This window comes from Pelmatolapia mariae, linkage group LG6 (assembly GCF_036321145.2).
Source record: "Pelmatolapia mariae isolate MD_Pm_ZW linkage group LG6, Pm_UMD_F_2, whole genome shotgun sequence".
Taxonomy (NCBI): Eukaryota; Metazoa; Chordata; class Actinopteri; order Cichliformes; family Cichlidae; genus Pelmatolapia; species Pelmatolapia mariae.
In genome coordinates this window covers 35,112,168-35,127,238 of record NC_086232.1, presented here as the reverse complement: position 1 = coordinate 35,127,238, position 15,071 = coordinate 35,112,168, and the positions used below count along the sequence as shown (strand labels likewise).

Sequence of the window (15,071 nt, the reverse complement as noted above, 5' to 3'; positions counted from 1 at the left end):
GTACAGGGTTTAATGAGATCAAGCAAGCTTCCTAGGCAAAGCCTTTTGTAGTACTGAAAAAATACAGTATAATCAGTTAAATTTTATACAAAAAATAGTCCATACGTGGAAATACATAAATATATAAAAGCATTTATGACATGTGTAACTATTTGCTGTACAGCAAATGAAGCAAGTCATGGTCGGGAATGGAATAATGAAGGAACAGCCCACACCTGGTCATGAAACTGCATGACAGTCAACTGTCCCATTACTTTTGAACCTCTGTAAATGGATCACTGTACAAAAAATGTTTGTAAACTTTAGTATCTAAAATAGAGCACCTGTTAACCTTCATACACCTAAGCTGTGTACTTGATTACTTTATATATAAGATTATTTTACACTAGAACCATAACAAATATTTATTCTTTATTTGTTCTCAAATCATTGAGCACCACTGATATACAGGAAAACTATTACACACACAAAATAACACTTGGTTAGTTTAACAGAACACACAGCTTTAATTATAGCCATACACACTTGTTAATGCGATACTGCTGCTGCAGCTATTTTGCTTTCAGTCTGCTGCTCTGCTGCCAGTAAACCGGTCCCTGTTTTTGTTTGGTCACATGCTGCTGACGCTGCTTTTTTTCCCCAGGTGAACACCTGGATTGATATGGTTGAATTGCGGAGTTGATAACCACCTTCATGTTACAACTTAGCCTTATAGGTGCTGTTGGCTTAAGTAAAGCCAGATAAGGAAAACATAAACTTGCTTTTTGGGACAGGGCCCTGGAAGAACAACAAGAAGCAAATTTAGATTTTTTAATTCTTTGGATTCCAATTTTAATCGTAAAAATTTTAACCAGTAAATAAATAAATAAATGCGAGCGTTGTATTCCCTTAATTCTCTTCCGTCAGACACCAAAGTATCTCCATACTTTTCGGCATGGTTTTCTTTGGTCAGTCAGGACTGTAGGGGGCAGTATCACGTTAGTCTGAGTTCAGTGAAAAGTAATTTCTTCTCATTATTTTTTTTAAGTATTAAATCCACTTCTTATACTTTGTCCGACGTAACGTTGTAGCGGTTTTCTTCCTTTCCCGTGAGATGCTTTTGTGTTTTTAAAGGGGGTGTTTGTTCAACCCTGGTGTGAATCCACTCCGGGTTTTCGGCGCTCTGTAACCGTCACTGTCGTTCTTTACCCGGTTGTTGCCCCGGAGGAGAGGCGGTAAAAATGTAAACATTGATTCCCCTCGGTGGACCTGACCAGACTGTCTTTTGTGTTGCTTATAAGAGGACCAACAGTACAGCTGTAGCTTCTACCTTTGCTGAGTTTAACCCCGTGTCTTCATTTTTTTTTTTTAAGTTTATGCGTCTACTTTTAAACGGTAACAAAAAGCAGCCAAAGCTAGCGTTATGTTAGCTAAGCTAGCTAGCAAACTAGCGTTAGCAAACAATAACTTGGTAGTAATTTTTTAGCCGTTAAACTGCCCAAAGTTACTCTCTACGGTGTTCCGATGAAGAGTAATGGAGGAATACGAAAAGTTTGTGCAGCATCTTCTTCCTCAGCTCAGGAGAAGAGAAGAGAAAGAGGAGGAAAACCACAGACCCTCATCTGCATCCTCTGTCATCCGCTTCTATGGACGATCCATCCTCCCTCCTCTGGTACTGGATAAGTTTATGGCTGTCATCATGGTTGAAAATTTTAGCAAAAGGCTGAACTTATTTTTTTATAGATAGATGCACTCTTAGTTTGAAGGAAAAGGACGCATATTAATTCAGTCACTGAGACATGCTGCCTATCTCCCTTTAATGTAAATTATAGGCATCCATTAATAATAATAATAATGATAAAACAGAAGCAGACTTGTTTGAAATGAAACAGTATTAATTTCAGATAACTCATGTCTGTTTTGTGATGACAACAGCTCTCAGAGAAACAGAGAGAGGAGATGCGTCGACTCAGAGATGAAGCTGCTGCCCACACAGTTCAGATCAGAGATGATCCCCGGATGGCCTACATCCAGACGATTCTGCACAGCGTTCAGGTAATTTAAGCTTTGTTTTGTTTGTAACCTATGCTGTTGGCTCCTTGTGTGAGAGCAGCTTCAGTTGAGAATGACAGAGTCCGGGCACAAAATACTGAAGGAATATTGTAATCTTTTGTCGTTGTTTTCTTTTATAAGATAAGATAAGATAAGATAACCTTTATTAGTCCCACACGTGGGAAATTTGTTTTGTCACAGCAGGAAGTGGACAGTGCAAAAGTTATGAAGGACAATTAGAATAAAATAAAATAAGAATAAATACAGTACACAACTGTACAGAATAGAATAAAAATAGAATACTATATACAGTAGAATAAAATAGAATAAAATATACAATAGGATAAAAATAGAATACAAATGCTATATACAACAGAGTGAAAAATACAACGGTGCCAGAAAGATTATTGCACATTTGTGTTATTGCACATTTGTGGATGTGTGTGTATGATCAGTTAAAGTCTTTGTTGTGGAGTCTGACAGCAGTGGGGAGGAAAGACCTGCGAAATCTCTCCGTCCCACACCGTGGGTGCCGCAGTCTCCCACTGAAGGAGCTGCTCAGTGCTGTCACAGGGATAGGGAGAGAGACGTCTAATGTATAAAAGTACATCAACATCACAGTTTGCACATATGATTTGTGGACTCAAATGCAACAATACAGTTTAATATGACAGAAGTAAATGTATAGCGCTTTCAGGTGCTGTATGGCCAGCTGTGCCATTTAACGTGAGTAATTTACATGAAATAATTAAAAAACAAATTCTGCTTGAATCTGGACTATCCACCTCCCAAGAGGGTGGTCACTTTATATAAATTTGTCCAATACAGATGGACACAAATATTGCAATTAATCAAGTATTCTTTGGCTGATAGCCTGCGCCGATACAAATAATTTGTTTTCTTTTAACTATGTTTATACATTTACCCAATGGACCATTGATGCAGTAAAACACTTGCCTCAGCCATCGTGAAATGTCACTATACTGGCTCACAGGGTGGGCAATTAATTGGAATTAATGTAAGTTTTGGCTTTGGCTCTTGGCAGTTGTGCAAAAACTATCATTTTTATATTCAAACACGAGACAAATCTCTTATTTGTTTTGTGTTTTAAATCAGTTGCACACCTTTCATTTAAATCTTTTTAAGCCCCTCCTTAAAAACCCAAATCACTCAAAGTTCAGCTTGAGTCAAGAACACAGAAAACATTTGAGAACCTTTTCTTAGCAAGGTCTGTCTGCTGCATTGCCCGTCTGTCACTGAGGGACTCCTACCTGGTTTGCTTTTAGTAGTGCATGACCGAGTTGAATATTAGGCTTTGCCTGTCCATCTCTCTTCCTGTAGATACTTTGCTGGTCTTCCAAGGAAGTCTGCTGCCACCTGGGCCGTTTTTAAGCTTCCATCTGCCAGTATGGACATCTTGCAGTGGAAGCTGTGATATATATGTACATGGCCCTTGGCAGATGGACTTTATGGTCCAAAACACCCACTACTCTGGGCCTAGCTCTACCAGACAACGCACTGTACCCCACCTTGTACACCCCACTTTTTAATTATTTATTTATTTGTTTGTCTGTTGAAATTATTTTTAAAGTTCCAGGGTAATCCCCTGTAAAAAGATGTATTGAAAGTTCATTATATGCATAAGTGTTGAAAATTAAAATTATCAACTAAAATAGCTGTAATTACATTTTTTTTGGCATAATCAGTGTTTGGCATTGTTGTATTGAACAGGGAAAAGCACATTTTTTAAAATCTCATTGCATTATTTTTGTTTCTGTTCATGTTTTTCCAGCTGAGGAAGACACCAACACTCGAGGAGTTGCTTCAAGAGTCAGAAATTATCACACAATCTTCATATTTCCGTAAAACCACCAGTGGACTGGTGTGTCCGGATGATTTTTTTGCTGGAAGCAATGATAATGTTTCGCTCCCAGCTGCAGCGAAAGGAAAAGTTGGTGTTTGTCTTCCTCCACTGACATCGACGACATATAGTGCCTTTTTCGCCTCTAACGTGACACCTCAGGAAAATTACCAGGAAGGACGCCTTACTGACCAAGTTAACAGCCAACAAGGATCACAGCCAAATTTTTTACATAGTGCGAGCTGCCAGTCGCTCTCCTCAGGTTACGTCACCAACGAGAATGTAGAAAACTGTACTGCTATCTCTGAAAGGATTAATGCAGAAAACGAGAGCAATGGCTTCGACTACTCAGAAGGATTTTATAACACAGTGGGCTTTTTTCTTCACAACACCTCAAATACAATCGCCAAGATGCCAGATATTATCAGCCACCCTCCCATAGATGGAGAGGAATTAGAGAGGAGTGGGCGGGAGTCATCTTTTTGTGATAACTTAACAGACTTGAGAGAAGTTTGTTGCATGTCATTTGAGGAGGATTCACTCTTGTGTAATCCTTTACCAACAGAAAAATCTAAAAATGGTCAACAGGACAGTGTGATGCGTGATGATAACGATCCCTTTAGTTCAGTGCATGACCCTGACAAAGATGCACATTTAGACAAAAATGAGGACTCAGTTGCTTTTTTGGAAAAAAGCAGCTTTTCAGATAGTCCAACACACACACATAGCACTCGTCACCGTCTTACAACAGAACTGTGTATTCAGCGCAGTCCCAGAGAGACTGAACTAGAGGACAACCAGGTAGATGAAGCAGACTCAAAGCTGTCTGAGGAGCCTTATCGTCTGAGCCTCCAGGCCTTGCTGAAGAAATCTCAGGAGTATCGACGGCGCCAGCGGATGCTTAGGAACCAAGCCAAAAACACTAAAATCCAAGAGAGAACCCAAGAACAGCCAAGAGCAAAGGCAGAGGAGCAGAGCAGCTCTGATAAGGAGAATGATGAGATCCCTTACAAGGACACTGTGACTGCAGAGGGGAAGAAGACTAAAGACAAGAGAAGTACTTTTATCTCGTCAGTGGAAACTTCGTTAAAGAAATCCTATGAGAATGAGCGGATGATTGAAAGTGAACTCTCTGGGAAAAAGATGACACATTTAACAGGAGATGGAGATAATAAGGAAATGACTAGTGTTGATGAAGAAACAATCATCATAAGTAATAGGCTGAACAGTTCACAGGAGGTCTTAATAAAGCCAAAACAATTCAGTGCCTTCATCCAGCAACAGCCATTAGAAACTTCCCTTGTTAAAGATCCTCCAGCTTTTTTTAAAGGAGCAGGGAAATATCGCACAGTCCCAGCCCCTAACTTCTGCAGGAGCCCTGTTCACTACAAAAGAAAAAGTGGACAACAGGTTGATGTGGAGGAGACCTCAAAGGGGAAACTTGAGGTTGGTACTGGTTTGAAAGACCATCACAATTCTGAAGAAGTTAATCCAGGTCATCAAAACAGTCCTATAGTGGGTCCTCCTGGAGTGAATCTCACAGTTGAAGGGGAAGTAACAAGCATTTTAACCAAGAGTTCACAGCACATAGATCAGTTGGAGTCAGACCTGTCCAGTCTTAAGGTTCTGATCACAGATCTCGAGTCAACGGTGAAAGAAAACTTGAAAGAAGACAGTCACAGCCAAGCTGAGAGCAGCCTGCGAAGTGAGTTAAGTTTTAAGGGCATGACAAATGAGCAAATAAAAAGTGATTATTGGGAGGACAAGCAGAGAGCTCATGGTGATAATAGCAGTGATGCAGAGTACAGGAAGTGGTCGAGCAGACAGTTATCTAACAATTACAGAAACATGCATGGAGACTCAGTTCCGGAAGCGACTGTCAGTGACACAGATGATGTTCCTCTCACAGTTAAGGAGAACGGGGATGAGCTCCGTGATTTTAGCGAGCGCAGATTGATCAAAACCTTATCTGCAGAGAGCGAAAGTAGGAAAAAAGTGAGCAAAGAAGCACTAACCGGGAGTTCTGCACAGCCTGGAGATTGCGGAAAGCAGCAGCCACCTGCTAAATGCATCCTTTCTGTGGCTCAGCAGATGCGCATTCCCGATGTTTTCCGAAATGTTCCATCTGATCCTCCTTTTCGGAGTTACATCTCAGTGCCTTCAGATAACAGTAACCACCTTGTTGAAAGAAGGAAAGAATTGGCCCTAGAAGGTCACGACTCCACCCGCTCACCATCTCTAAATCAGTCATATGATGTGGACACACCGTCTGACCTGTGGTTCACTGAAGGATCAGGGTCACAAGGTCATCCTGAGCAAGAAAAGCATCTGACCCCACAGAGTGGCAGTGACGGTCAGGGAGGGTCGTCCAAGGTCAAACGGAGACTGCTAATGCACACAATGGAGGAGACACTGGAAGGGAGTGCCAATACCAGTGGGGGAGCGGACTCTGTCAGACCCAACTCCAGCACACCCAGAGGTAAGAGGAGAAGAGGAAGTGTTGTTTAAATAACCATATTAGGTATTAGATATTTATTCTCAGTGACATCATACAGAGCCAAGAGTAGAACAAACTGCCTGAAACACAGTGTTTAGAACAGTTTGAGGCCTGACAGTTTATACATGCACCAAAAATAGCCGGCGTCTTTGTGTTGTTTTGTCTTGAGTTGGAGACACTTGATGTTTAATACAGGAGGGGATAGTGCATCACGTGGAAATGATGAGGTGTTGTGTAAAAAAAACTCTTTGATTGACTGGCGACACCTTTCTTTCCGTCGTGCCTCGGGTGCCTCAACACTATAAATGGTTAGGTGTGCTGGTAATGTTGCAGCTCACCCAGACACTGACAGACACCTCGCCCATAATGATGTCTCTAGATTTTGGTTTAAGTGTAATATATGACAGAAAATAAAGGTAAAGAAAAAAAGATAGCTCTTCCTTAATCTTTGTACCACAAAAAGTGAAAAAGGAGAAAATTTTAAGACTCAACCCCAGACTCTACATCATTAGAAAGCTAATTTTTCAAATCTTATAAAATATAGTAACAGTTGTGCAAATGACCTGTAGGCAGATGTAGTGGGCCAACAGTGATTTTCATCTGTGACCACATGTTGTGTTTCCTGTCTGTAGCTGCAGGGCAGTGGTGTGAAGGTCTCGGCAGTCAGAGGGATAAGCGAGAGCAGCTGAAAGAGATACACGCTGCTCAGGTCAGAGCGCTGCAAGAGGAGCACAGGAGACAGCAGGAGGAGCTACTACAGGTGAGACTTATTTTATTATTTATTGTATTGTACTATACATATTACTGCTATTTTGTTATTGGATTCATATATTTCCTTTAGATGATAGATCTGAAACATTTTTTTAAAAGTGTGGAAATAGACAAATGTGAAGCAAAGAAAAAGAGTGGCAGAAGGTTTATTTGAGAGTCCAGCTATGTACAAATTACTCTGTATATTTCAGGTATTTTCTTCCCAAACTCGTTTGTTTAATACTTGCTGCACCTCTGATGGTTTATTGCCAATTTGGGTCAAAATCTCCTGATAAAGTTTTAACTAATGGTACAGTGTAAGCACATATAACCCAAAGACTTTAGACTGATGTAAACACCCATTTTTCTGCTCTGTATGATGTCACTAGGAGTGGATATCCCTAATATGGTTACCTCCTATTCAAACCTTTTGAGAATGAGGGGCAGCCAATCAGAAGAAAGTTGGCTTAAGTCATCTTGGTGGAGAGAGAGGATGCTCTGAGGGGCTACCCCATGGCCCAGTATAAAATAAATAAGGATTATTTTGAATTGTGACTCATACAAAAGTATTTTAGCAGAGTCCAGGAATAAATCTATAGAACTGACAATGAGAATAATCGGGCACTTTAATAATGATGATAATTATTTGCACATGTTTAGTTGGTAATACCAGCTCATCATTATCGTCTTAGTGAGGAGTGTTTGATGTACAGAAAAAAACTATCAAATTAACCAATAGTCCTAAAAAAGTAATGTTTTTAGATCTCAGGAAGTGCTATGGTTAGAAAAAGTTTAGGGACCACTGCTGCAGCTAATGGATTTAATCAGAACAGCTTTAAAATATCATGCATACAGAGCTGACATCAAACATGTCGCCCAAGGTGTTTGCAGTTAAATAAAAAGAGTGTTTATACTTTATTTATTTTTTTATGGTAATTTCACTCTACATCTCACTGAGATTTGTTTATTCACAAAACATCTCAGAATATTAAGTTAAGTGCTAGATGATATCGATGATAATTACTTACAGTAAGTCACAAACCAAAAATGCTAATAAAAAATAAAGAATGATAACAAAGAATTGAATTAAATGGAAAAAAATACAGGTGTAGGCTGGAGCTTATTACACCTGTCCTGTTTATTTATTAATTATTATTAATAATTTGTTCAAAATGAGTTGTAAGCTGGATAGCTTGATATAAAATAGATTGAAATAGATTGAAGACTTGAAATGTTATCCAGAAACTGCTGTATGTGCAGAAATATTGCATTTTATACGCTGAAAAAGATTTTTATACTTTTCTTTAGTCTGTTGCCAAAAAGTATTCACATGCACAAAGAAAGTTGAGAAGAAATACAGCATTTACTCATATCTGAGTGGCATCTTTTGGGTATAATATTTTAGCAGTTCTTTTAGCTTTTTTCTTCTTCTTTTTACACAGAGTATTCAATCATGAGTTTAAATAAATAGGCCACAGATTAGAAAAGGAATTTAGACAGTTTGCTTCTGTTAATAGGTTTCTTCAACAATGATAGAGAAGAAGTATAGAGCACTGTCAGGGTCATTCTGTCATTGTTTTATTTGATGCAATTTAAAACTGTTTGTAAAATTACATCAAGAAAATGGAGAAAATAATCTAAAATTATATATTCCTGAGACCCCCGAACAACTGATCATTTATTCTAAGTCTAAATATGGTAAAAACGCAGTCAGTGATATTACCTCCCTCCCATTGGTCTGCTTCTTGCATTAGATTGCATCACGTATTGCTGTACAGATCTAGCACTGCGTAATTCCAGTACAGCAACCATAATTCACTCCGCCAAGGTTTCCGACTTCACCCAAAGTCACCTATGAGAAATAAAAACTGAGCTCCAGTTTTAATCTTTTAAAGACGAGGAAAACAGGCATTGTGAGTTTCTAGCCAATTTACTGAGCGGTAATACAACACTGACCCTAAATGTTTCTTTGAAACTAGAAGCAGGCATTTGAAAAAGACTGGCATTGCTCCACATGTGACCATGTACACACAAACGCGCGCACACACACACACTGTCACCCTACCTGTTAGAGTGAGCTTTTGGAGACCCAGGTCGTGGGCTGACTACAGACGTTTGCTCATTACAAGAGACCTTCAGACTCTCCCCAGTAAAAAAAAAAAAAAAAAAAAAGGGTTTCTACCATAAATGTTTCATTACATCCCTAAGAGGCGAGCTGGCACGGTCGCCTCTTTCTGTGAGTGTATGTGCGTGTGTGTGTGTGTGTGTGTGTGTGTGTGTGTGTGTGTGTGTGTGCGCACATGCGAGACTTCAAGGACGCCTGCTGTTCTCTGGCAACCGGTTCCTGTTTCTTCAGCTTGTGTCTGTGTTTGTTCTTGGCCCGTGTCCTTGCCCTGTTAATCACAGGCTCTGTTTAATTTATGTATCCTTAACAACAATATAATTAACATAAGCTGTTTCATAAAAAGACTTCTTTTTGACTCCCCTCCGTCCTTCCATCATCTGCGCTGTGATGAGAGCGAGCTGTCTGCTGGACTCTCTGGTAGCGGGTGGAGGGGATCGAGGGAATTGACACAGAAAAGGAAAGGATAATTTGTTTAATTCATGAGCGTCTGTGGTTAAGTGCCAGATCGTCCCGCTGAGTGCCACCGCTAATGGTCCCTTTGCCTTCTCCTCCTCCTCCTCCCTCCTTTTTTTTTTACCTCCTCTCTCCTCTGATCCCACTTTTTGTTTTGTTTTATACCTCCACCAACATTGTTTTTACTCTCTGGCTGTATTAATTTCCTCCATCTCTCTCGTCTCATCATCCCGGTCATCCCTCTCCTCCTCTGCTCCGCTGCTCATCTCATCTCTCTTACCTCTGTGCCCCATCTCTCCCCCTTCTGTCTCTTCCTCTCTACCCTCAATTAATTTCTTTCTCCTGCCTCATTTGCTGTCCTTTCCAATTCAATATTTTCCAACCTTGCCTGCTCCCAAATGTGCACACACATACACATGAACTTTTCCTCTTATTCCGTATGTGTCTCTCTGTCTCTCAGGCGCTGGCAGTCCGTTATCATCTCCTTCAGAGCGTGTCCTTCCCCTGCTCCATGTCAGGCTCACGTCTTGGGGACACGTTGACCTTTTCTACCCTCTCTCAGGTATTACCATAATATTTGTCCACTCATGTGGGTGATGCAGAAAGCTTGCCCTGCTCACCCTTTTATCTGCAGGATTTTCAGTCATCACCAGTTGGCTGACACGCTCATGTAAAACAGACACTCCACCCCCCACATGTCTTAATCCTCATCAGCATCCCTTTTTATCTGTTATTGTGCTTTTATACGTCTCCCCGCACAGCAGTTCAGCTTCAGTAGAACTACATTTGTTCAACAAACATGTCTTTTTAATGCATCCGCTCTTGAATCAACAAGTGAGTGATGGCACATCAGCTGCTTATTATTCTGCTTATTATTCTCTATTATAATGATGAGCCACGAGTCCACTTGCGTTGATGCACTAAACAGATGCCAACCAAAAGACCTTGAGAAGCTGCGTGGGAAATTAATTGGTTGTCACTGATGGAATTAGCATTCTCCTCTCTCCTCCCCTCTGGTTCTCATTATTCACCCCTCTCTCATCACTCGTTCTCCCTTCTTTCTCCTCTTCCTCAGCCCTCCAGCTCGCAGCACTACCGCCCCCTGCTGGCAGCGGCTGTGAAGGGTTTTCTAACTCGCAGGCTGCTGAGGACGGAGAGAGTGACACAGCTGGTGCGCACTGTCAGGGTGAGTGGAGACAGCAGCGACACGTCTGTTTCTTGCAGCACATGCTCTTATTGTCATTAAATGAGCTCTGCTTGTGTGCAGATGTGTACAGCTGTGCCTAATTTAATTTATTAGGATACCCTTTAGCTACAGCCATGCAGCTGCGATCCTTCCTGGAGTCCTTGAAAGTGCAGCATACCGTCTAAAAAAGAGAGTTCCTCAATCAGGGGTCGCGTTAAACAAATATTTTCCATCACTTATGATGTTTTTGCGTTCGTTTGTTTTTTAACAGTGACAGATGAATCTGATCATCTAGACAGGCTAAAACACTGGTAGTGGGTTAAGCATAAGATTAAACAACACACATGAACACAGTGTTGCTGGCAACATCTTGTCTTTTATACCATAACAAAACGTGACCACCAGAAGTCCAGTCACAGCCACTGGATGGCTTTGAAAAGTGTGAATGTTGCAGTAAAGTCTTCAATATCTTACATTTGTTTGTAAAAACAACCCTAAAATGGACTGAGGGATTATTATACCATCCATGTTTGATATTTGAATAGAAGAAATAAAAAAAATTGGGGGTATCTTCAGCAGCTGAAGCAACTGTGTTCTTAATTTTGGTGAAATTTTAATTTTTACTAAATAACATGTAAACCAGCAGGTGCTGGCAGCGTTTTTTGTTTTTTGTAATTTATTCGTAAATCCATGAATTTTTTAAATATCTATTTGACAGATTTCACCATTCAGTTTGTCTCTGTGTAAACATAATATTCATGATAAATATAACTAAATAACAGCGCAATCTTTGCTGTGTGTGTGCTTTTGCTCATTTAGGACACACAGCAGTTCCTGCAGGCCCTCCGGCAGCAGAGCACTCAGCTCTGCAACAAACAGGACCTCTTACTGCAGGAGAGAGTCACACTGCAGGTATAAATGTTGTAAACACATCTGTTAACCTCTCTGCTCTCCTGCACACTGTCAACTCAACAATTACTCGCTCCATTAGCAGTTACCACAACAGTTACTGTGACTGCACGCATCCATTGAAGCCATCGTCCGCTCTGTAATTGTTTGCTCCTCCAGCTGCGCGCTGCACATTATGAGGTCTACGACATATTCTTCAACCTGTCAGCCAGAGAGCGAATGCAGCTGATCAGCTGGGACAGAGAGCTCACCAAGGAGAGAGAGCTCAGACGACAGGTAACCTTTTCAGGAGATCATAAGCTGTGTTTACACATGTGGTCAGTAGTCAGGTTTTCTTCTGGTTCTCCAGTCAAGTGACGTAAAGTGACCCTGGAGTATTTTAATGGCAGTCTTAATAAGAGATTTCACATTCTCTAAGTACTGTGGAAAAGTGCTTCAGTGCTTCCTTTATTACCACCTGTATTACTTCCTTTTGCAGAGGCTACACAGAATCTTTTGTAAAAGGAAAAGAGATAATGCACTCCCACAATTCACAGAAACACCAAAGAAACAGTCAGCATGACTGAGAAGTGATGCAGGTCATTTAAATGTTAATTAACAGTATGTTTTCCATTTTGTGGCATAACCTTTATTATGGTTGAACCTTTAAACTGAAAGGTGAACTCTGAATATACTACATTGCAATGGTAAAACTGAATGATATGATGTTGTTACATTGTTTGACAGACTTCGTGTGTGTGTGTGTGTGTGTGTGTTTAGGGTTCACAGACTGGCCGCCCCAGAGGAAAGAGCTTTCTGTCAGCTGCAACACAGAAGTCGCTGGAGAGGAAAAGAGGAATGATGTGAGTTTTTCCTGCATCGTTGCTGTTTTTCTGTTTTATTCGCAAACCAAACCCAGTCATTACAAGTTACATAAGAACCACTGGAGTGGGTTTTTATTGCAAGGTAAAAATGCAGCAGTTCCTTTAATTTTGTGATGAATTGAAAATCCTGCACCACAGAAAGAAAAAACTTTCTTCTTCATTTCTTTGTCAGCTCCTAAAACTTGTCTTGTCTTTGTTTCAGGATCCAAAGAAAGGCTGCAGGAAGGCACCGCGGGGTTATGACGAGGACAGCACAAAAGTCTGGATTCTCTGCTGAGCCCCTGCGAGAAACCAAACGAGGACATTTCAGAGCAAATCCTCAGAGGGTCCCCAAGAGCGCTTCCTCCTCTAGACCCCAATGACACCTTCCTAATTGGCCCCAGTGAGAACTCCTAACAAGCCCTCTAGTGATTACATGAATAGAGTATTACTAATCATCTGAGAGTTTCCAAATCCAAAAACCAAATTTGATTCAAATGGATGACTAATGTATATCATTGTATTTCATCTCGGGGGCTTTGAGAACATTTGTGATACCATGGTGTCTACAGAGGACCGGCTATGTCACGTCTGCTTCCGGCATATTTTATTTATTTATTTTTTTGCCATCTTCAGATTATTCATGTTGAAGATATTTGTGCGAAAATGTTGAGTTGACAGAAAAAATCGTTTGGCAGCAACTTTAAAGGGTTGTTCACAGCACCTGAAAGATTTATAGACTCGCAGCAGACGTTCTGACAGCTACAGTGAACAGTATTGATCATCTCTCTGTTCGTTTGGGTACTAGAGGAAGACAGCAGTTCATAAATTTGGGGTCAAATATTAGATTTGTGTTGGGAACAAATACTCTTTAGTAGGTTGTGCATTGTAGTCTTCAGATAGGCAGTCGCTTTGTTTAAAGGTGACCAATTGTGCTTATTTCCAGCCTAATATTTTTATTCATGAACTCCACAAGAGTGGCTTTGCATGATTCACAGGTAGCAGATATCCTTATTTGTCTTTTGCTGAGGCTTGGTGCAGCTCCTCAGTCCATCCATTGTCTGAAATAAGATCTTTTGTTAACTTTGTGACCACTTTGACTGAAATTTCAGGACCACAGATCCTGAAACATATTCTTAAAGTGTGACTGCCGTCACATGCCTTAAAGTTGGCGAGCTAATAGTTACACAGCAGCTTGTTTCTTGTTTGCTGACATTGGCAGCTCTTTGCCTGCACAAGCTTTATAAACATCTATGAAACAGAATAAAATATACTTCAATCTTACTCTCAGATTTGAAACATAGCTTGGAGTTTTGTTCTGCTTATTTCCAGTTCCATTTTTTGTCGTTTGACTCTACCAGCATGGCTTTGCATGATTAACAGTTAAAGGTTTTCCTTATTATCTGATACTACGCCTTGGCGTAGCACCTCGCTCTCGTTCACTAGCTGAAATGAGCTGTTTTAGTCAACTTTCTCCTGATTGGCTGCCCCTCATAAAACAGGTTTCAAGCAGAAAGTGGGTGGGGCTTCTGTGCCTGAGAAGACCATATTAGGGATATTCCCTTTCTTTTAAAGCCAAGCGTAGATAAAACAGTTAGAGCAGTGTGAAGCCTTAACTTTTGTCTGTGCCACAGTATTTATGACAGAAAAAAAGGAAAATTATAATAGATCCACTTGATGATGTTAGGAAGTAAACATGTGGTAGATAAGCTTTTTCAGAGCAGACACTTTAGAAAAAGCACCCTTGTATGTGCTGTGCTGTATGGCTCACTGTTACATTTAATGGGAAATAAGCATTGCTTGTGTTTTTCCTGCTGCTGTTATAAATCTTTGTCTTTTGTGGCAAAAACAGTATTTCCCCTTTTCCACAAAGACAATGCTGGTGCCCAGTGTAGTGCAGACTAGTCCCAAGTGACAAAAGCTGAGGCCAGCACTACGCTTCAGAGATCCCAGGCACGGTGTTTTAGGCACTCAGGTCAGTGACCATGAGAAGGACTATCACAACAACCAGCAGAGGCAGTCCTCAGATTCTCTCTGTCATCATTTTTCTTCCCACAGTAGCTCTTAACTTCTCGCAACTCAGCATAATCGCCACTAAAACCAGTTGAGAGGTGGGCCGGTTCTCTGGAAGCTCTCTGTGTGGGTGGAAAAGAGGTGCATTAGGACACCCAGCTGAAACACACCTGTTCATTCATCACCTTCATGATTCACCACCTCTTGTATTTACACATATTAAACCCTGCTTGTGTGATATGAGTAGTATTTTGTTTGTCTTCATATCGATGGCTGATACTTGACTTGAAGTGTTACTCTTCGTGTTGCCTTAAATATTTGTAGCTAAAACCTTTTGCAAATTTTGTATTGTTGTGGATTTTTGATTTGTTTTAAATGTTATTTATTTGTTCGTGTTTGATAAT

General features: G+C 40.5%; 1 protein-coding gene across 1 annotated transcript; it reads left to right on the top strand.

The window, feature by feature from the left end:
• Positions 1–1,041: 1,041 nt before the first annotated feature.
• Positions 1,042–15,056, top strand: LOC134629417 (uncharacterized). Its single transcript, XM_063476725.1, has 10 exons — positions 1,042–1,651; positions 1,915–2,034; positions 3,824–6,371; positions 7,022–7,149; positions 10,178–10,279; positions 10,793–10,903; positions 11,723–11,815; positions 11,972–12,088; positions 12,572–12,654; positions 12,878–15,056. The coding sequence occupies exons 1-10, from the start codon at positions 1,514–1,516 to the stop codon at positions 13,035–13,037; spliced, it is 3,600 nt and encodes a 1,199-aa protein (XP_063332795.1). The 5' UTR covers positions 1,042–1,513; the 3' UTR covers positions 13,038–15,056.
• The last annotated feature ends 15 nt before the right edge of the window (positions 15,057–15,071 follow it).